The sequence below is a fragment of the Coregonus clupeaformis genome, chromosome 12 (assembly GCF_020615455.1).
Source record: "Coregonus clupeaformis isolate EN_2021a chromosome 12, ASM2061545v1, whole genome shotgun sequence".
Taxonomy (NCBI): domain Eukaryota; kingdom Metazoa; phylum Chordata; class Actinopteri; order Salmoniformes; family Salmonidae; genus Coregonus; species Coregonus clupeaformis.
Window position 1 is genome coordinate 1084171 of NC_059203.1, and position 21965 is coordinate 1106135.

Genomic DNA, 21965 nt, shown 5'->3' on the forward strand with positions numbered 1-21965 from the left:
ATGAAGATACAGGCATCCTTCCTAACTCAGTTGCCGGAGAGGAAGGACAACTGCTCAGGGATTTCACCATGAGGCCAATAGTGACATTATACAGAGTTTAGTGGATGTGAGAGGAGAAAGCTGAGGATGGGATCAACAACATTATAGTTACTCCACAATGCTAACCTAAATGAGAGAGTGAAAAGAAGAAAGCCTGTACAGAATAAAAATATTACAAAACATGCATTCTGTTTGCAATAAGGCACTAAAGTAATACAGCAAAACATGTGGGAAAGAAATTAACTTTATGTTGTAAATACAAAGTGTTATGTTTGGGGCAAATACAACAAAACACATCACTGAGTACCACTCTTCATATTTTCAAGCATGGTGGGGGCTGCATCATGTTATATGTATGCTTGTCATCGGCAAGGACTAGGGAGTTTTTTAGGATGAAATGAAATGGAATAGAGCTAAGCACAGGCAAAATCCTAGAGGGAAACCTGGTTCAGTCTGCTTTCCAACAGACACTGGGAGACAAATTCATCTTTCAGCAGGACAATAACCTAGAACACAAGGCCGAATATACACTGGAGTTGCTTACCAAGACGACATGGAATGTTCCTGAGTGGCCTAGTTAAAGTTACGGCAAGACTTGAAAATGGCTGGCTGTGTAGCAATGATCAACAACCAACTTGACAGAATTTTAAAAATAATAATGTGCAAGTATTGTACAATCTAGGTGTGCAGACCTTCCCAGAAAGACTCACAGCTGTAATCGCTGCAAAAGGTGATTCTAACATGTATTGACTCAGAGGTGTGAATACTTATGTAAATTAGATATTTCTGCATTTCTTTTTCAATACATTTGATAACATTTCTAAAAACATGTTTTCACTTTGGGGTATTGTGTGTAGATGGGTGAGAGAAAAATCGATTTAATCTATTTTAAATTTAGGCTGTAACACAACAAAATGTGGAACAATTCAAGTTATTATTTTTTTTTGAAGGTGCTATAGGTATATAGTTACAAACACATACAGCTAGAAGGCTCTGGTAATACCAATGTTAGAACTATTCCATCGATATTTCATCAAAATTAAAATTATCTAGAGGGTGAACTTCCTAAATCAAAAGGGGTATGCACACTTGACTGAAATTATACAGTGTCAAACTGTGTATATACTCTATCGATATAAATGCATAGCACTCTTATGCATAAGGTCATTCAAGTTAGTTGGAGTTGGGGTTAAGTGAAATTAATAAACCGTTTCTAAACATTTGGATTTAGGGATTAACTTTAAATTTGCTTTATGACATAGTTTATCTTCATGTTGATATTGGCTATGGGAAACATTTATGAATCTACTAAAGAAATGCAGGGAGAGTCTTTTCGCTGCACTCAAAATGTCTCTGAATCAGCACTTGGAAAACATCCTTAATAGCAGACATAAAATAATGTTTCTCAAAATGGCAGCCAAAACATAAAAATAACGTAGATTTAGGATGATAAAACACTAACCTCTCTGAATAGTTCAATCAGTAAACAATGCAGGTAACAGTTGAAAATGCTGTAACAAATTTCAAAGCAGTCATGATTTTTGTAATATCAATGATGTCTGTTATAACTGCTTGGGGGCGGTTTGAAACAGAGCGCTGACATCATATCCTCTGCAGTGACATCACATCCTCCTAACGTTAAGAGTCATGGCTGCATGTAAATACGCTTCGGTGGGGTTGCAGGTCAAACTGTTATCATGCTAACAGGCCTAGCCGCTTGACCTTAGCAGAGAGGAAGGAGTGGATGATGAACACCATAGTCTTGGGGCAGGAGTGGAGGTCCAGTTGCTGCAAGGGAGGAAGAGGAAAGGAGGGAGTTAGAAAGAGGAGAGGGGAGGCAGAGGGAAGAGAGAGAGAAGTTCATTATCACCTTTGACGTTGTTTTAGTTGAGTTAGCATAGCAAACAATGACTACTCTGTTAAAACGTTTACTCTGTATTGAAACTTTTTTGGGGGTTTGAAAATGAGGTTTGTCATGTGAACAAGAGAAGGAACCCAACAGCAAAGGAGAAAGGAGATACAGCTAGGACGAAAGAGAGAGAGAGAGAGAGAGAGAGAGAGAGAGAGAGAGAGAGAGAGAGAGAGAGAGAGAGAGAGAGAGACAGAGAGACAGAGAGACAGAGAGAAAGTGAAGAAAAAAAATAAACACCAAACAACCAACCAACCAACACCAACCAACCAACACCAAGCAACCAACACCAAGCAACCAACACCAAGCAACCAACCAACAACAAGCAACCAAGCAACACCAAGCAACCAACCAACACCAAGCAACCAACCAACACCAAGTAACCAACATCAAACAACCAAGCAACCAACACCAAGCAACCAACACCAAGCAACCAACACCAAGCAACCAACCAAAACCAAGCAACCAACCAACACCAAGTAACCAACATCAAACAACCAAGCAACCAACACCAAGCAACCAACACCAAGCAACCAACACCAAGCAAGCAAGCAAGCAACCAACCAACACCAACCAACCAACACCAACCAACCAACACCAAGCAACCAACTAACCAACCAACACCAAGCAACCAACACCAAGCAAGCAAGCAAGCAAGCAAGCAAGCAAGCAACCAACCAACCAACACCAACTAACCAACACCAAGCAACCAACACCAAGCAACCAACTAACCATCCATCCAACAAACTAACCAACCAACAAACTAACCAACCAACACCAAGCAACCAACACCAAGCAACCAACACCAAGCAACCAACCAACCAACACCAAGCAACCAACACCAAGCAACCAAAACCAAGCAACCAACCAACCAATCAACCAACCAACACCAAGCAATCAACCAACACCAATCAACCAACCAACACCAAGCAGCCAACCAACACCAAGCAGCCAACCAACACCAAACAGTCCAGTAAACAGTCCAACTCACAATCTCCGCCTCTGGCCCTCCGAAGTCGAGGAAGATCATGTGTACACCGTCGTCTGAGGACATGCGCAGGCGCTCGAAGGGCTGCTGGAGGAGCACCGTCTTCCTGATGCCCATCTCCTCAGTGAACAGGCTAAAGCCCTCGTCGATGTGCACTCCCAGGTTGCACTCCTTCCCGTTCCAGCTGCAGGCTGCCAGGGACCACAGATAAAGGCATTAGGAAGGTTGGTCACTAAGGGCCGGTTTCCCAGACACAGATTAGACCTAGTGCTCAACTAAAAAACATTCTCAAAGGAGATTATCTTGCTTTTTAGTCCAGAACCAGGACTATGCTTAATCTGTGTCCAGGAAACTGCCCATAAAGGTTCTGTTTTTAGGTTGCTCTTTGTTTCTGTATCACTCCCCTTACAAAACTGAATACTAAAGGTACAGTAGTTGATTGACTGATCTGTTCTATCATATTGACATCGATCATACAGTGAATATATGAATGCAGACAGTTGGATTTCATTGATTTTGTAGGTGCAGGCAGCTAAGATGTGGCTGCCTCCCATGAAGGTGATGAGTGACTTTTTATTGTTATTATGTTGCAACACACAACAACGCCAGCAGAGGGCAGGACTACCCTATATAAAACAGCCAGACCTGCACATACTTGCTGTAGGTCTTTGCTAGACCATTTGCTGCTGTCTTACAGCCATTCATTATGATATATTGCAGTTGGAGCAGTAAAATGTTACTTTTCTAAATACCTGTGATGCAGCAACGATTCATCGCTAACGTGACACAGTCTTTCAGGTTGACACCAAGCACTAACTTCATTAGCAATCAACATTCACAATGTTTTTGAAAGTACAGGTTAACTTTTGAATGCCCTGTATGTAGTATTTTGTAGCTGTTTGTTTTGATTAAGTGGGACTTGGTGTATTATTTGGCATCAGAGATGTAGAATTAACATGAATTTAATGAACTGAAAAGTCCACATAGACCTAACACAAGTCCTTCAGTCTCAGACCCCTCATCACGCGAGCATGGTTCTGTATCGAAACCCTGTCTAAGACCTGAAGACTTGTGTTAGCTTCCCGAGCTCATGCATTAGCTCAGCGGACTTGGCGGATGCTCCTCATTCCTGAACTGGAACCTTGTCTGAGATCTGAAGACTCGCGTTAGCTCCCCCAGTGGGCTAACTTCATCTGCTACTCCTGTATCTATACCTGTGGTGACCTCCTGGATGAGCTCGGCGGCGTTGTGGCAGCCGTCCACCAGCATGTGGGTCCATGCCGAAAGCTCCTTGGCCGAGTCCACCCGGAACAAGTGGGTCTCCACGCCCTGCTTGGTGCCTGTGCGCAGCCCAAAGGAGAGCTCCGAGTCCAGCAGGGGAGAGCTCTTCCCCGGTCCTGAGTGGACCAGTCTGGAGGAGATGGGAAGGGGAGAGAGGGAAGGAATAGAGGGGACAGTAGGCATGATGGAGAGGAGAGAGACAGTAGGCATGATGGAGAGAGAGGAGAGAGACAGCAGGCATGATGGAGAGGAGAGAGGAGAGAGACAGTAGGCATGATGGAGAGAGAGAGGAGAGAGAGAGGAGAGAGACAGCAGGCATGATGGAGAGAGAGGAGAGAGACAGTAGGTATGATGGAGAGAGAGGAGAGAGACAGTAGGTATGATGGAGAGAGAGGAGAGAGACAGTAGGCATGATGGAGAGAGAGGAGAGAGACAGTAGGCATGACGGAGATAGAGAGAGAGAGGAGAGAGACAGTAGGCATGATGGAGAGAGAGGAGAGAGACAGTAGGCATGACGGAGAGAGAGAGAGAGAGGAGAGAGACAGTAGGCATGATGGAGAGAGAGAGAGAGAGGAGAGAGACAGTAGGCATGATGGAGAGAGAGAGAGAGAGGAGAGAGACAGTAGGCATGATGGAGAGGAGAGAGACAGTAGGCATGATGGAGAGGAGAGAGACAGTAGGCATGATGGAGAGAGAGAGGAGAGAGACAGTAGGTATGATGGAGAGAGAGAGGAGAGAGACAGTAGGTATGATGGAGAGGAGAGAGACAGTAGGCATGATGGAGAGGAGAGAGACAGTAGGCATGATGGAGAGAGAGAGGAGAGAGACAGTAGGTATGATGGAGAGAGAGAGAGGAGAGAGACAGTAGGTATGATGAGAGAGAGAGGAGAGAGACAGTAGGTATGATGAGAGAGAGGAGAGAGACAGTAGGCATGATGGAGAGAGAGAGGAGAGAGACAGTAGGTATGATGGAGAGAGAGAGGAGAGAGACAGTAGGTATGATGGAGAGGAGAGAGACAGTAGGCATGATGGAGAGAGAGAGGAGAGAGACAGTAGGTATGATGGAGAGAGAGAGAGGAGAGAGACAGTAGGTATGATGGAGAGAGAGAGAGAGAGAGACAGTAGGTATGATGGAGAGAGAGAGAGGAGAGAGACAGTAGGTATGATGGAGAGAGAGAGAGGAGAGAGACAGTATGTATGATGGAGAGGAGAGAGACAGTAGGCATGATGGAGAGAGAGAGGAGAGAGACAGTCGGTATGATGGAGAGAGAGAGGAGAGAGACAGTAGGTATGATGGAGAGAGAGAGAGGAGAGAGACAGTAGGTATGATGGAGAGAGAGAGAGGAGAGAGACAGTAGGTATGATGAGAGAGAGAGGAGAGAGACAGTAGGTATGATGAGAGAGAGAGGAGAGAGACAGAAAGGGGGAGAGAGGAGAGAGACAGTAGGTATGATGAGAGAGAGAGGAGAGAGACAGAAAGGGGGAGAGAGGAGAGAGACAGTAGGTATGATGAGAGAGAGAGGAGAGAGACAGAAAGGGGGAGAGAGGAGAGAGAGTAGGTATGATGAGAGAGAGAGGATAGAGACAGAAAGGGGGAGAGAGGAGAGAGACAGTAGGTATGATGAGAGAGAGAGAGGATAGAGACAGAAAGGGGGAGAGAGGAGAGAGGAAGTAGGTATGATGAGAGAGAGAGGATAGAGACAGAAAGGGGGAGAGAGGAGAGAGACAGTAGGTATGATGAGAGAGAGAGGAGAGAGACAGAAAGGGGGAGAGAGGAGAGAGACAGTAGGTATGATGGAGAGCGAGAGAGGAGAGAGACAGTAGGTATGATGGAGAGAGAGAGAGGAGACAGCAGGTATGATGGAGAGAGAGAGAGGAGAGAGACAGTAGGTATGATGAGAGAGAGAGAGAGGAGAGAGAGTAGGCATGATGGAGAGAGAGAGAGGAGAGAGACAGTAGGTATGATGGAGAGGAGAGAGACAGTAGGTATGATGGAGAGAGACAGTAGGTATGATGAGAGAGAGAGAGAGAGAGAGAGAGAGAGGAGAGAGACAGAAAGGGGGAGAGAGGAGAGAGACAGAAAGGGGGAGAGGGGAGAGAGACAGAAAGGGGGAGAGAGGAGAGAGACAGAAAGGGGGAGAGAGGAGAGGTAGAAACAGAGAAAGGAAAGAAAGAGAACAGAGAAAGAGTGGAAAAAGAGGGAGAAAGCAACATGAGGGGTGGAGAACACATTACTGATAACGTGCTGGTTTTCCTAATCGTTTGCACATGAAAATGAGATCATGCTAGAAAATTTTCAATGGACCATTTATGGAAGATTATTAAATATGCCAAAACTATAATTCAACATTTATTCACGATAGCCCAGTTTGGGTGTTTAAGTATGACTTGCTGTTTGGCCAGGATGTCTTGACTGACTAGCTTTAAATACAGTGCAGACAAACAGGGTAGTGTGTGTACACGTGAATAGGTGTCCCTCCTAGTTGATATGAGATAATGACTGACTTAATGATCATTCTAATATGATACTATATATACAGTATATTTAAAAAGTGACTGCTTTTAATTGCATACAATGCAATATACACTGAGTATATCAAACATTAGGAACACCTTCCTAATATTGAGTTGCACCAGCCTCAATTTGTCGGGGCATGGACTCTACAAGGTGTCAAAAGCGTTCCACAGGGATGTTGGCCCATGTTGACTCCAATGCTTCCCACAGTTGTGTCAAGTTGGCTGGATGTCCTTTGGGTGGTGGACCATTCTTGACACACATGGGAAACTGTTGAGTGTGAAAAACCCAGCAGCGTTGCAGTTCTTGACACAAACCGGTGCGCCTGGCACCTACTACCATACCCTGTTCAAAGGCACTTAAATATTTTGTCTTGCCCATTCACAAATAGGAAATTTGACTGGCTAGTTTGGGAGGAGATTTGACTGACTGGTCTGGAAGGAGATTTGACTGGCTGGTTTCGAAGGAGATTTGTCTGGCTGGTCTGTAAGGAGATTTGACTGGATGGTTTCGAAGGAGATTTGACTGGCTGGTCTAGAAGGAGATTTGACTGGCTATAAAGTTATAAAACCTTGTAGGGTTAAACCTTTCTACGCCTCTTTTCGTTACTATTTGTGTGATGTATCCGCCAGGTCTGACTGCATTATTTGCACTGGCAAATCAAAGATGGCCACCATAGCCATTTCCATTGCTCATCCCTTTAAGAGAGCATTAAAGCAGTGTTCACATTGGCAGTTTGAAGTGACTCAAATGTGATTAGAATCTGTTCTTTTTCCTGCATTCTGAACAGCCAAAAGGCACATGGAATCAGATATTTCAAACCACATTTCAAACTATCTTCGTAGGTGGTTTGAAGTTAGATACAAATCTGATTCCTGGCCATGTGCCTTGTGTCTGAACGGTCAAATCTGATTTATTTGCCCTCAAGTGGTTTTTTAGACTGTTATTTGGCATATGTTGTTGCTTGCTAGCTGCTCTGTTGACAGTTTGACAAGAACATGTGGTAGCTAATTAGCTTGTTAATTGTTTACAAACAAATTAGTGAATGTGCTAGAAAGCTAAACAGCTACCTAGCTAGCTAGTTGACTGCCTTGGCTAGCCAAAAAGGACTCGATTTGAAAGTTGGATAATCTTATCCTTTGAGGCTTTAAAAGTTTTCCTACACTATGATTTTGAACATTCAAAGCAACTGGGAATCATCCATGGCAGGCATTGTTATCACCTTAGCTTGCTACAAAACAACTTCTGAGTGATAGGAAGCAGAAGCACCACCACCAATCAGCCTACACCCCTGAGCACACACCCATCATTACTATGACAACTAGCATAGCCATGTCAGCAAATGACTGCTGTCTGAACACACACAAATCCGATTTGGTCACTTATCTCTTGCTGTTTGGACATTCAGTATTCCAAAACGGATTTGAAAAACAAAACTGATTTGAGCATTATGGCCTGCAGTGTGAACAAGGCTTAAGAGCTTTAAGAAAAGGCCGCTTTTTGGTGAGGTTTTATATGTTAAAAAGCCTTTAGCAGCCTAGAAATAGACAAATAATATTATATATATACTGCTCATTTTCGTGGACTAAACTCAGCCATCAATGGATACTGTGTTTTGTGAAAATGTCTATTTGACTTGCTGGTTTTGAAAGATATTTAACCGCCTGGTCGAAGTGCAGTGCAACGGTTTTACTGTCTCTATCCTACCTGGTTGTGATGAGCGGATGGCTCTTGGCTGGGCTGTTGATGCTGTCCTTACTGTCAGGAAGGGTGGGGTACAGCAGCAGGTCTCTCTCAGTCAGCAGAGCCAGCACCGGTCTCTCTGGACCCTGGGTCGCCTTGACGGAGAGGAGGACAAACAGACAGACACACACACAGAGACAGACACACGCACAAACATAAACACTTTTTATGACTCAAATATCACAACATATTTACACATCCTTATGAATGTAATACACACACTGTCACATATTTCAATACTTCCTTGACAAAAGGTTAACATCAAATATTATTTTCAATTCCATACTGAAGTACAAGCGAGGGGAATGTGTAACAACATAATTTATCCTGGATCATAACAATGGGTGTCTTGTTAATGACTGTCACGTTCGTTCATGAACGGGTCAGACCAAGGCGCAGCGTGATATGCATACATGTTTATTTGACTTATAAACACAACGACGAAACGTGAAGTCCAAGGTACACAAACAACCTACCTAACACGGAACAAGATCCCACAACCCACTAGTGCCAATAGGCTGCCTAAGTATGGTCCCCAATCAGAGACAATGAGCGACAGCTGCCTCTGATTGGGAACCACACCGGCCAACATAGAAATACACATACTAGATATAAACATAGAACTACACAACATAGAATATACACACCCTGACTCCACAAATAAGCGTCCCCAGAGTCAGGGCGTGACAGTACCCCCCAAAGGTGCGGACTCCGACCGCACAACCTTTAACAGGGTAGGGGCCGTGTGGGCATTCCACCTCGGAGGCGGATCCGGCTCCGGGCGTGACAACCACCTATTCTCCGCCTCCCTGTTGCGCCCCTGGTCTGGTCTGGACCTCGGCGTGCTGCTTCCCCTCTCCTTCCTCCCACTATACTCCAAGCCCTGTCTGGACCCTGGTGTGGGAGACCCCGAACCTGGAGAGGGGCTGACGTCTGGGTCTGGACTGGAGCCGCTGACCGGAGCTGGTCCGGGCAGCGGTGGAGCGGACTGCTCAGGCTCCGGACTAGAGCCGCTGACCGGATCTGGACTGGACCCCGGTGGAGCGGACTACTCTGGCTCCGGAGTGGAGCCGCTGACCGGAGCTGGATCAGGCACTGGTGGAGCGGACTGCTCTGGCTCCGGACTGGAGCTGCTGACTGGTGCCGGACCAGGCACCGGTGGAACGGGCACGGGCGGTGCCGGACTGGACACACTCACCACTGGTCTGGTGCGAGGAGCAGGCACGGGCCGAACCGGACTAGGAACATGCACCACTGGCTTGGTGCGAGAAGCAGGAACAGGCCGGGCCGGGCTGGCGACGCGCACCACTGCCTTGGTGCGAGGGACAGGAACAGGCCGGGCCGGGCTGGCGACGCGCACCACTGGCTTGGTGCGAGGGACAGGAACAGGCCGGGCCGGGCTGGCGACGCGCACCACTGGCTTGGTGCGAGGGACAGGAACAGGCCGGGCCGGGCTGGCGACGCGCACCACTGGCTTGGTGCGAGGGACAGGAACAGGCCGGGCCGGGCTGGCTCGCGCACCACTGGCTTGGTGCGAGGGGCAGGAACAGGCCGGGCCGGGCTGGCGACGCGCACCACTGGCTTGGTGCGAGGGGCAGGAACAGGCCGGGCCGGGCTGGCGGCGCACCACTAGCTTGGTGCGAGGGGCAGGAACAGGCCGGGCCGGGCTGGCGAGCGCACCACTAGCTTGGTGCGAGGGGCAGGAACAGGCCGGGCCGGGCTGGCGACGCGCACCACTAGCTTGGTGCGAGGGGCAGGAACAGGCCGGGCTGGGCTGGCGACGCGCACAACTAACTTGGTGCGAGGGACAGGAACAGGCCAGGCCGGAAACGCGCACCACTGGCTTGGTGCGAGGGGCAGGAACAGGCCGGGCCGGGCTGGCGACGTGCACCACTGGCTTGGTGCGAGGGACAGGAACAGGCCGGGCCGGGCTGGCGACGCGCACCACTGGTTTGGTGCGAGGGGCAGGAACAGGCTGGGCCGGGCTGGCAACGTGCACCACTGGCTTGGTGCGAGGAACAGGAACAGGCCGTGCCGGGCTGGCTACGTGCACCACTAGCTTGGTGCGAGGAGCAGGAACGGGCCGGACCGGACTGGCGACACGCACCACTTGCTTGGTGCGAGGAGCGGGACTGCGTTCCTTTATTAACCCCCGTTCCTTCTGCTGCCTAACCAGCTCATCTCACCGTGCCTCTACACTTTCCTTCTCCCTTTTAGCCTCCTGTAGCCTCGTCATCCACCCCGTGTGCCCCCCCAAAAAAAATTATTGGGGTTGCCTCTCGGGTCTCCGTCGTCGGCACGGTTGGCACCGTTTCACCTCTCCTGCCTGGGCATCTACCTTCGCCCATGGCCCTTTCCCCGCAAATATCTCCTCCCATGACCACCATTTGCCCACCTGTGACATGGCTATTCACTCTTCCTGGGCACGCTGCTTGGTCCTCGTTTGGTGGGATCTTTTGTCACGTTCGTTCATGAACGGGTCAGACCAAGGCGCAGCGTGATATGCATACATGTTTATTTGACTTATAAACACAACGACGAAACGTGAAGTCCAAGGTACACAAACAACCTACCTAACACGGAACAAGATCCCACAACCCACTAGTGCCAATAGGCTGCCTAAGTATGGTCCCCAATCAGAGACAACGAGCGACAGCTGCCTCTGATTGGGAACCACACCGGCCAACATAGAAATACCCATACTAGATATAAACATAGAACTACACAACATAGAATATACACACCCTGACTCCACAAATAGGAGTCCCCAGAGTCAGGGCGTGACAATGACTATGTATTCAGTTCCATTTTGCTCTTTTCATTCCAAAGAATGTCAACATTCACAGTGGGCAAGGACACTTAAAAACATCGACAGAAATATTTATTTAGAAAATTCAATGTCTTGTGGGTCTTTAATGGTCCTGTTCCGTCCATCAAAGGATTTTAGACGTTGTTGTCTTTGTTGTTGGGTTTTCAACAATATACGTTGCATATGTTTAATTATTTTCCCTTTTCAAGGGACATACGACTTATTAACTGGCAGCTCCTTAGCACAAGGCTAGCGCAAACACTATTCTCAGAAAGTCACTTTCAATAGACTAAACAGACACTAGACTACTCGCTAATGCATTTAAACAGAGCACAGTGTTTGAGTCAGACATTCCTTATTTCACTCTGTTCATTGCTAATCTGGCCTTCGCATTGCTAAAATGCTAACAAAATAAACCAGATTACATTTTCAGTCACAACAGCTGATGTTATGGACAATGTTTATTGGAACGCACTCAAGTGACACATTAGATGACTAGCCAATAGAGAGGCCTGTCTTGGTTAGGTTCTTACCATTTGTCAAAACTAACAAGTAAATAAATAATTGCGGCAAGACCTGGGATCAAATACTATTTGAAATAATTTCAAATACTTTATCTGTGCTTGATTGAGCTTGTCTGTTGCGATAGAACCAACAGAAAAGTCCAGGAAGTACAAAAGCCCACCCACCTGGGACTTCAGGCAGGCTAAAGCAAATGCTCAAAGTAATTATTTGAACCCAGGGCAGGCAGCCATAAATAGAAATGCATGAACTCAAATTTGACCTTTGACTCTTTGTACCTGTTCAGTGATCCATCCCATGTGTTTGACCTCCAGGCCCGCCTGCATGGCCCTCAGCTCGCCCCTAACTTGGGGCACCAGGGCCGAGGCCCCGGCTTGGATGGCGTTGTACCAGGACTGGGCCATAGCAGGATCCTTGGCCCTCAGGAACACTGAGCTCTTTCTGCTGGACGAGATCACCTCAAAGTACCTGTGTGGAGGGGAGAGAGGGAGCGGGAAAGGGGGAGCGAGAGGAGACAGAAAGAGAGAGAGAGGGGGTGAAGTGAGAGGCAGGGAGAAAGAAAATAGGTAAGGACAGGAAAGGGAGAGACGAACACAAGAAAACAGTGTTAGCTGTGGTCAGGTCCCTGGAGAATGCACTAAAATCAATTTTGATGACCCTTGAAGTTGAGGAGGGTCAATTAGCTTGCCTCCTGTTACAAATGAATTTGCATACTATTAAAATTCTCCTCTCCTTTACCTCTGGACAAAGCTGGTCTTAGCAGTAATGCAGTTGGTTATGGCATGGATTTTGACAACGGAAGCGCAGCCTATCCAGCCGCGACGCTCCTGTTATTATTTTGGATGTGCGTAAAAAACCCTCCATGTAGGCTATATTCCCATCATGGAACAAGAAATGAGATAATCCGGTGACTCTCATATTCAGAAATATTTAAGTTATTTAGCAGACGCTCTTATCCAGAGCGACTTACAGAAGCAATTAGGGTTAAGTGTCTTGCTCAAGGGCACATCGACAGATTTTTCACCTAGTCAGCTTGGAGATTTTTGTGGGAGGTAGGAACACAAGCATTTCGCTACACTCGCAATAACATCTACTTAATATGTGTACGCGACCAATCAAATTAGATTTGATTTTGATTCGAACCAGCGATATTTTGGTTACTGGCCCAACGCTCTTAACCGATACAATATGTATTGCAAGTACAGCCAACTAGCGCAAAAATAATATTGTTAAATTGTCAAAACGATACGATATATCGTCCAAAATAATATCCCGAAATGTAACAGTATACATTTTTGCCCCCAATTACCTACAGAACTTGAGACAAACGTATGCAGTATCACACCTACAACTTGTTTATTCATCAAAACCCAGTCCTTTCGCGCCTCTGCCAGCAATTGCGCTCATAATAACGTCTGTGAAAATAGCAAAAATATTTCCGACACACCACCAGATCTATAGCACTACCGCCAGCGCTTAGATTTACCATTGCGTTTGTATTTGTATTTATTAGGGATCCCCATTAGCTGCTGCCAAGGTCTGGGGTCCAAACATATTAAAGCACTTACATTACATATAAAACAAAATATAAAACAGTACATCATATGACATTATTACACCACTACCTACAGTTGAAGTCGGAAGTTTACATACACCTTAGCCAAATACATTTAAACTCAGTTTTTCACAATTCCTGACATTTAATCCTAGTAAAAATTCCATGTCTTAGGTCAGTTTATTTTAAGAATGTGAAATGTCAGAATAATAGTAAAGAGAATGATTTAATTCAGATGTTATTTCTTTCATCACATTCCCAGTGGGTCAGAAGTTTACATACACTCAATTAGTATTTGGTAGCATTGCCTTTAAATTGTTTAACTTGGGTCAAAAGTTTCGAGTAGCCTTCCACAAGCTTCCCACAATAAGTTGGGTGAATTTTGGCCCATTCCTCCTGACAGAGCTGGTGTAACGGAGTCAGGTTTGTAGGCCTCCTTGCTCACACATGCTTTTTCAGTTCTGCCCACAAATGTTCTATAGAATTGAGGTCAGGGCTTTGTGATGGCCACTCCAATACCTTTACTTTGTTGTCCTTAAGCCATTTTGCCACAACTTTGGAAGTATGCTTGGGGTCATTGTCCATTTGGAAGACCCATTTGCGACCAAGCTTTAACTTCCTGACTGATGTCTTGAGATGTTGCCTCAATATATCCACATAATTTTCCTTCCTCAAGATGCCATCTATTTTGTGAAGTGCACCAGTCCCTCCTGCAGCAAAGCACCCCCACAGCATGATGCTGCCACCCCTGTGCTTCATGGTTGGGATGGTGTTCTTCGGCTTGCAAGCATCCCCCTTTTTCCTCCAAACATAACAATGGTCATTATGGCCAAACAGTTCTATTTTTGTTTCATCAGACCAGCGGACATTTCTCCAAAAAGTACGATCTTTGTCCCCATGTGCAGTTGCAAACCGTAGTCTGGCTTTTTTATGGCGGTTTTGGAGCAGTGGCTTCTTCCTTGCTGAGCGGCCTTTCAGGTTATGTCGATATAGGACTCGTTTTACTGTGGATATATATATTTTTGTACCTGTTTCCTACAGCATCTTCACAAGGTCCTTTGCTGTTGTTCTGGGATTGATTTGCACTTTTCGCACCAAAGTACGTTAATCTGTAGGAGACAGAACATGTCTCCTTCCTGAGCGGTATGACAGCTGTGTGGTCCCATGGTGTTTATACTTGCGTACTATTGTTTGTACAGATGAACGTGGTACCTTCAGGTGTTTGGAAATTGCTCCCAAGGATGAACCAGACTTGTGGAGTTCTACAATTTTCTTTCTGAGGTCTTGGCCACAGGTACACCTCCAATTGACTCAAATTATGTCAATTAGCCTATCAGAAGATTCTAAAGCCATGACATCATTTTCTGGAATTGTCCAAGCTGTTTAAAGGCACAGTCAACTTAGTGTATGTAAACTTCTGACCCACTGGAATTGTGATACAGTGAATTATAAGTGAAATCATCTGTCTGTAAACAAAATTACTTGTGTCATGGACAAAGTAGATGTCCTAACCGACTTGCCAAAACTATAGTTTGTTAACAAGAAATGTGTGGAGTGGTTGAAAAACGAGTTTTAATGACTCCAACCTAAGTGTATGTAAACTTCCGACTTCAACTGTATCTACAATACAAAATGTTTAATACCACCATACAACAATATCACAATGTGTGCGTATGCATGTGTCTATACCCTTGTGTGTGTCTCTTCACAGTCCCCGTTGTTCCATACGGTGTATTTTTACCTGTTTTTTAATCTGATTCTACTGCTTGCATCAGTTACCTGATGTGGAATAGAGTTCCATGTAGTCATGGCTCTATGTAGTACTGTGCGCCTCCCATAGTCTGTTCTGGACTTGGGGACTGTGAAGAGACCTCTGGTGGCATGTCTTGTGGTGTATGCATGGGTTTCCGAGCTGTGTGATAGTAGTTTAAACAGAGAGCTCGGTACATTCAGCTTGTCAACACCTCTTACAAAAACAAGCAGTGATTAAGTCAATCTCTCTTCCACTCTGAGCCAGGAGAGACTGACATGCAAGTCATTAATGTTAGCTCTCCGTTTACTTTTAAGGGCCAGCCGTGCTGCCCTGTTCTGAGCCAACTGCAATTTTCCCAAGTCCCTCCTTGTGGCACCTGACCACACTACTGAACAGTAGTCTAGTTGTGACAAAACTTGAGCCTGTAGGACCTGCCTTGTTGATAGTGTTAAGAAGGCAGATCAGCGCTTAATTATGGACACACTTCTCCCCATCTTAGCTACTGTTGTATCAATATGCTTTGACCATGACAGTCTACAATCCGGGGTTACTCCAAGCAGTTTAGTCTCCTCAACTTGCTCAATTTCCACATTATTCATTACGAGATTCATTAGTTGAGGTTTAGGGTTTAGTGAATGATTTGACCCAAATACAATGCATTTAGTTTTGGAAATATTCAGGACTAACTTAATCCTTGCCACCCATTCCGAACCTAACTGCAACTCTTTGTTAAGTGTTGCAGTTATTTCAGTTGCTGTAGTAGCTGACGTGTATAGTGTTTAGTCATCCGCATACATAGACACACTGGCTTTACTCAAAGCCAGTGGCATGTCGTTAGTAAAGATGGAAAAAAGCAAGGGGCCTAGACAGCTGCCCTGGGGAATTCCTGATTCTACCTGGAGATGTTTGAGAGGCTTCCATTAAAGAACACCCTCTGTGTTCTGTTAGACAAGTAACTCTTTATCCACATTATAGCAGGGGGTGTAAAGCCATAACACATACGTTTTTCCAGCAGCAGACTATGATCGATAATGTCAAAAGCCACACTGAAGTCTAACAAAACAGCCCCCACAATCTTTTTAACATCAATTTCTCTAGGCCAATCATCAGTCATTTGTGTAAGTGCTGTGCCTGTTGAATGTCCTTCTCTATAAGCATGCTGAAAGTTTGTTGTCAATTTGTTTACAGTAAAATAGCATTGTATCTGGTCAAACACAATTTTTTCCAATAGTTTACTAAGGGTTGGTAACAGGCTAATTGGTTGGCTATTTGAGCCAGTAAAGGGGGCTTTACTATTCTTAGGTAGCGGAATGACTTTTGCTTCCCTCCAAGCCTGGGGGCACATACATCTATTAGGATTAAATTGAAAATATGGCAAATAGGAGTGGCAATATTGTCCGTTATTTCCTCAGCAATTTTCCATCCAAGTTGTCAGACCCGGTGGCTTGTCATTGTTAATAGACAACAATCATTTTTTCACCTCTTCCACACTCACTTTATGCAATTCAAAATTACAATGCTTGTCTTTCATAATTTGGTCAGATATACTTGGATGTGTAGTGTCAGAAATTGTTGCTGGCTTGTCATGCCTAAGTTTTCTAATCTTGCCAATGAAATCATTATTAAAGCAGTTGGCAATATCAGTTGGTTTTGTGATGAATGAGTCATCTGATTCAATGAATGATGGAGCTGAGTTTGCCTTTTTCCCAACATTTAATTTAAGGTGCTCCAAAGCTTTTTACTATCATTCTTTATGTCATTTATCCTTGTTTCATAGTGTTGTTTCTTCTTCTTTTTATTCAGTTTAGTCACATGATTTCTCAATTTGCAATATGTTTGCCAATCGGTTGTGCAGCCAGACTTATTTGCCATTCCTTTTGCCTCATCCCTCTCAACCATTACATTTTTCAATTCCTCATCAATCCATGGGGACTTAACAGTTTGTACCGTCATTTTCATAATGGGTGTATGCTTATTAGTAACAGGAATAAGCAATTTCATAAATTTGTCAAGTGCAGCATCTGGTTGCTCCACAGACCAACACATATTTTTTACATCAACAACATAGGAATCACTACAAAACGTATTGTATGACCTCTTATACATTATATATTAGGCCCAGCATTTGGAACTTTGGTTTTCCTAGATATGGCTACTATATTGTGATCACTAAATCCGATGGATTTGGATACTGCTTTAAAGCTAATTTCTGCAGCATTATTAAAGATGTGATCAATACATGTTGATGATTTCATTCCTGTGCTGGTTGTAACTACCGTGGTAGGTTGACTGATAACCTGAACCAGGTTGCAGGCACTAGTTAAAGTTTGAAGCTTTCTCTTGTGGGGGCAGCCTGATGAAAGCCAGTCAATATTTAAATCACCCAGAAAATATACATCTCTGTTGATATCACATACATTATCAAGCATTTCACACATGCTATCCAGATACTGACTGTTAGCACTTGGTGGTCTATAGCAGCTTCCCACCAGAATTGGCTTTAGGTGAACCTGTAGCCATATTACTTCAACAGTATTTAACATGAGATCCTCTCTAATCTTCACAGGAATGTGGTTCTGAATATAAACAGCAACACCTCCACCATTGGCATTTCTATATTTTCTGTAAATGTTATAACCTTGTATTGCTACCACTGTATCATCACAGGTATTATCTAAGTGAGTTTCAGAGATAGTCAGAATATGAATGTCATCTGTTACTAACAAATTATTGATTTCAAGAACCTTGTTTCTTAAGCTACATATGTTAACGTGGGCTATTTTGAGCACTTTTCTTCTGGGATGCTTATTTGTTTTTATTGCTTTACTGGGAAGCTTAGCAGCAGTAGATGTGCTCATGTTCTTTATGTTAGTGCAGGGTGAGCTGCACACAGTGGACTGCCTCCTCGGGCACACCGGCTCAGTGCTAACAGTATAAATCTGGTTCCTAGGCACATGATCACTGCACACAACAGCTGCAGAATCAGCAGAGGCACCCAGGGCAGCTAGAGGGACACAAACCAGGTTACCCACATTGTGTCTACTGACGCCCCTGATGTAATGTACATTTGCTGAAGCATTTTGACAACTCTGCGTCACAATGGTATGGATTAGTTGAGCTGGGCTTGGGTCATTGCTAAGTCATTGTCTCAACGCAGCCTTATAATGCTGTGACAGGATCCAGGAACCCAAATGATTTGGGGTCCTCTGTAGCTCAATTGGTAGAGCATGGCGCTTGTAACGCCAGGGTAGTGGGTTCGATCCCTGGGACCACCCATATGTAAAAATGTATGCACACATGACTGTAAGTCGCTTTGGATAAAAGCGTCTGCTAAATGGCATATTATTATTTATTTGGGTGGATCCCATCCTTATAAAATATGTTTTGTTTCCAAACGGTATCAAAATTGTCCTCAAAAGTTACACCCATTGAGCTGCAATAATCACGTAGCCAGTTGTGAAGGCCAAGAATCCTGCTAAAGAGTTCAATTCCACGATTCAGAGAGGGCACAGGACCAGATATGATGGGTTTTTTGTTAGTGTCTAGCAGAGAGTCAATCAGCTCTTTAAAATCCAGTTTCAACTGTTCAGAGCGTTAGGTTTGTTCAAATAGGGACTGGGGTCTGTTGATCGAAACGTTGGTTTGCGAGCGATTGAAGCTCATTGTGGAGAGTACGAGATAACCCAATACCAGTGTGCTGGAGATACTTCTTGAAATATTTCAATATTTTCACCTGGAATGACCCATAAGGTGTGAGATACGGAGAGGGGTGAAGCAGGACCCAGACACCCTATTGCTCCACTACATGCCTTTAAATAGGCTTAGTACAACAACGTTAGGATCCAAAAGAGGACTTTGTCCAGCCATTGGCTACGAAAGTCTAACCAGAGGGGACATCTGGAGCTCAGGGTCCATATTCACAAAGCGCCTCATAGTAGGAGTGCTTATCTAGGATCAGTTTTGTATTTTAGATCATAATGAATAAGATTATATGGACAGACCCTAGATCAGTTCTCCTACTCTGAGATACAGGTCCAGACCTAAGCTTTGTGGATACAGGTCCATACCTAAGCTTTGTGGATACAGGTCCATACCTAAGCTTTGTGGATACAGGTCCATACCTAAGCTTTGTGGATACAGGTCCAGACCTAAGCATTGTGGATACAGGTCCAGACCTAAGCTTTGTGGATACAGGTCCATACCTAAGCTTTGTGGATACAGGTCCATACCTAAGCTTTGTGGATACAGGTCCATACCTAAGCTTTGTGGATACAGGTCCAGACCTAAGCTTTGTGGATACAGGTCCATACCTAAGCTTTGTGGATACAGGTCCATACCTAAGCTTTGTGGATACAGGTCCAGACCTAAGCTTTGTGGATACAGGTCCATACCTAAGCTTTGTGGATACAGGTCCAGACCTAAGCTTTGTGGATACAGGTCCATACCTAAGCTTTGTGGATACAGGTCCATACCTAAGCTTTGTGGATACAGGTCCAGACCTAAGCATTGTGGATACAGGTCCATACCTAAGCTTTGTGGATACAGGTCCATACCTAAGCTTTGTGGATACAGGTCCAGACCTAAGCTTTGTGGATACAGGTCCAGACCTAAGATTTGTGGATACAGGTCCAGACCTAAGCATTGTGGATACAGGTCCAGACCTAAGCTTTGTGGATACAGGTCCATACCTAAGCTTTGTGGATACAGGTCCATACCTAAGCTTTGTGGATACAGGTCCAGACCTAAGCTTTGTGGATACAGGTCCATACCTAAGCTTTGTGGATACAGGTCCATACCTAAGCTTTGTGGATACAGGTCCATACCTAAGCTTTGTGGATACAGGTCCATACCTAAGCTTTGTGGATACAGGTCCAGACCTAAGCTTTGTGGATACAGGTCCATACCTAAGCTTTGTGGATACAGGTCCATACCTAAGCTTTGTGGATACAGGTCCAGACCTAAGCTTTGTGGATACAGGTCCATACCTAAGCTTTGTGGATACAGGTCCAGACCTAAGCTTTGTTGATACAGGTCCATACCTAAGCTTTGTGGATACAGGTCCAGACCTAAGCTTTGTGGATACAGGTCCATACCTAAGCTTTGTGGATACAGGTCCAGACCTAAGCTTTGTGGATACAGGTCCATACCTAAGCTTTGTGGATACAGGTCCAGACCTAAGCCTTGTGGATACAGGTCCAGACCTAAGCTTTGTGGATACAGGTCCATACCTAAGCTTTGTGGATACAGGTCCAGACCTAAGCTTTGTGGATACAGGTCCAGACCTAAGCTTTGTGGATACAGGTCCAGACCTAAGCTTTGTGGATACAGGTCCATACCTAAGCTTTGTGGATACAGGTCCATACCTAAGCTTTGTGGATACAGGTCCAGACCTAAGCTTTGTGGATACAGGTCCAGACCTAAGCTTTGTGGATACAGGCCCAGACCTTTGTAGATATAGGCCTAGAACTTGGGTGAGAAAATGGAGCGCTACTTTGCATCAGGTAAATAATAAAACGTAGAGTGCTTGTTACATTCAAGGGGCCTTGATTTAAATTCCAAAAGGAGCGCCTTGTGGGTCTTCTGACTTGATTAACATCTTACTGAATTCAAGATACAAGCTATCATACCCAGTTTCTCTCTCTTTGTCTCTCTGTCCCTCTCTCTGTCCGTCTCTCTGCCTCTCTCTCTGTCTCTCTCGCTCTCTCTCTGTTTCTCTCTCTCCCTCTCTGTCCCTATCTCTGTCTCTCTCTCTGTCCCTCTCTCTCTCTCTCTCTCTTTTCTCTCTCTCCCCCTCTGTCCCTATCTCTGTCCCTCTCTCTCTCTCTCTCTGTCCCTCTCGCTCTCTCTCTGTTTCTCTCTCTCCCTCTCTGTCCCTATCTCTGTCTCTCTCTCTGTCCCTCTCTCTCTCTCTCTCTCTCTCTCTCTCTCCCCCTCTATCCCTATCTCTGTCCCTCTCTCTCTCTCTCTCTCTCTCTCTCCCTCTCTGTCCCTCTCGCTCTCTCTCTGTTTCTCTCTCTCCCTCTCTCTCTCTCTGTCTGTTTCTCTCTCTCCCCTCTGTCCCTCTCTCTGTCTCTCTCCCCCTCTGTCTCTCTGTCTCTCTCCCCCTCTGTCTCTCTGTCTCTCTCCCCCTCTGTCTCTCTGTCTCTCTCCCCCCTCTGTCTGTCTCCCCTCTCCCCCTCTGTCTGTCTCCCCCTCTCCCATCTGTCTCTCTCTCTCCCCCTCTGTCTCTCTCTCTCTCTCCCCCTCTGTCTCTCTCCCCCTCTGCCCCTCTCCCCCTGTCTGTCTGTCTCTCTCCCCCTCTCCCCTGTCTTCTGTTGGTCTGTCTCTCTCCCCCTCTCCCCCTCTGTCTGTCTGTCTCTCTCCCCCTCTCCCCCTGTCTGTCTGTCTGTCTCTCTCCCCCTCTGTCTGTCTGTCTCTCTCCCCCTCTCCCCCCTCTGTCTGTCTGTCTCTCTCCCCCTCTCCCCCCTCTGTCTGTCTGTCTCTCTCCCCCTCTCCCCCTCTGTCTGTCTGTCTCTCTCCCCTCTCCCCCTCCCCTCTGTCTCTCTCCCCCTCTCCCCTCTGTCTCTCTCCCCTCTCCCCTCTGTCTCTCTCCCCCTCTCCCCCTCTGTCTGTCTGTCTCTCTCCCCCTCTCCCCCTCTGTCTGTCTGTCTCTCTCCCCTCTCTCCCCCGTCTGTCTGTCTGTCTCTCTCCCCTCTCCCCCTCTGTCTGTCTCTCTCTCCCCCCTGTCTGTCTGTCTGTCTCTCTCCCCCCTCTCCCCCTCTGTCTGTCTCTCTCTCTCCCCTCTCCCCTGTCTGTCTGTCTGTCTCTCTCCCCCCCTCTCTCCCTCTCCCTCTCTCTCTCTCTCTCTCTCT

The 21965-nt window shown here is 45.8% G+C and overlaps 1 protein-coding gene across 1 annotated transcript in view; it reads right to left on the reverse strand.

Annotated features, from left to right (window-relative positions):
- Positions 1-911: 911 nt before the first annotated feature.
- LOC121577990 (alpha-1-syntrophin) overlaps positions 912-21965 on the reverse strand; it is a 66639-nt gene continuing 45585 nt past the window's right edge. The window contains exons 4-8 of the mRNA XM_041892023.2: positions 12085-12274; positions 8440-8570; positions 4151-4347; positions 2940-3127; positions 912-1827 (exon numbers count right to left, since the gene is read on the reverse strand). Coding sequence (XP_041747957.1) covers positions 1735-1827; positions 2940-3127; positions 4151-4347; positions 8440-8570; positions 12085-12274 — 799 coding nt within the window. The 3' untranslated portion in view covers positions 912-1734. The remainder of the gene's footprint in view (positions 1828-2939; positions 3128-4150; positions 4348-8439; positions 8571-12084; positions 12275-21965) is intronic.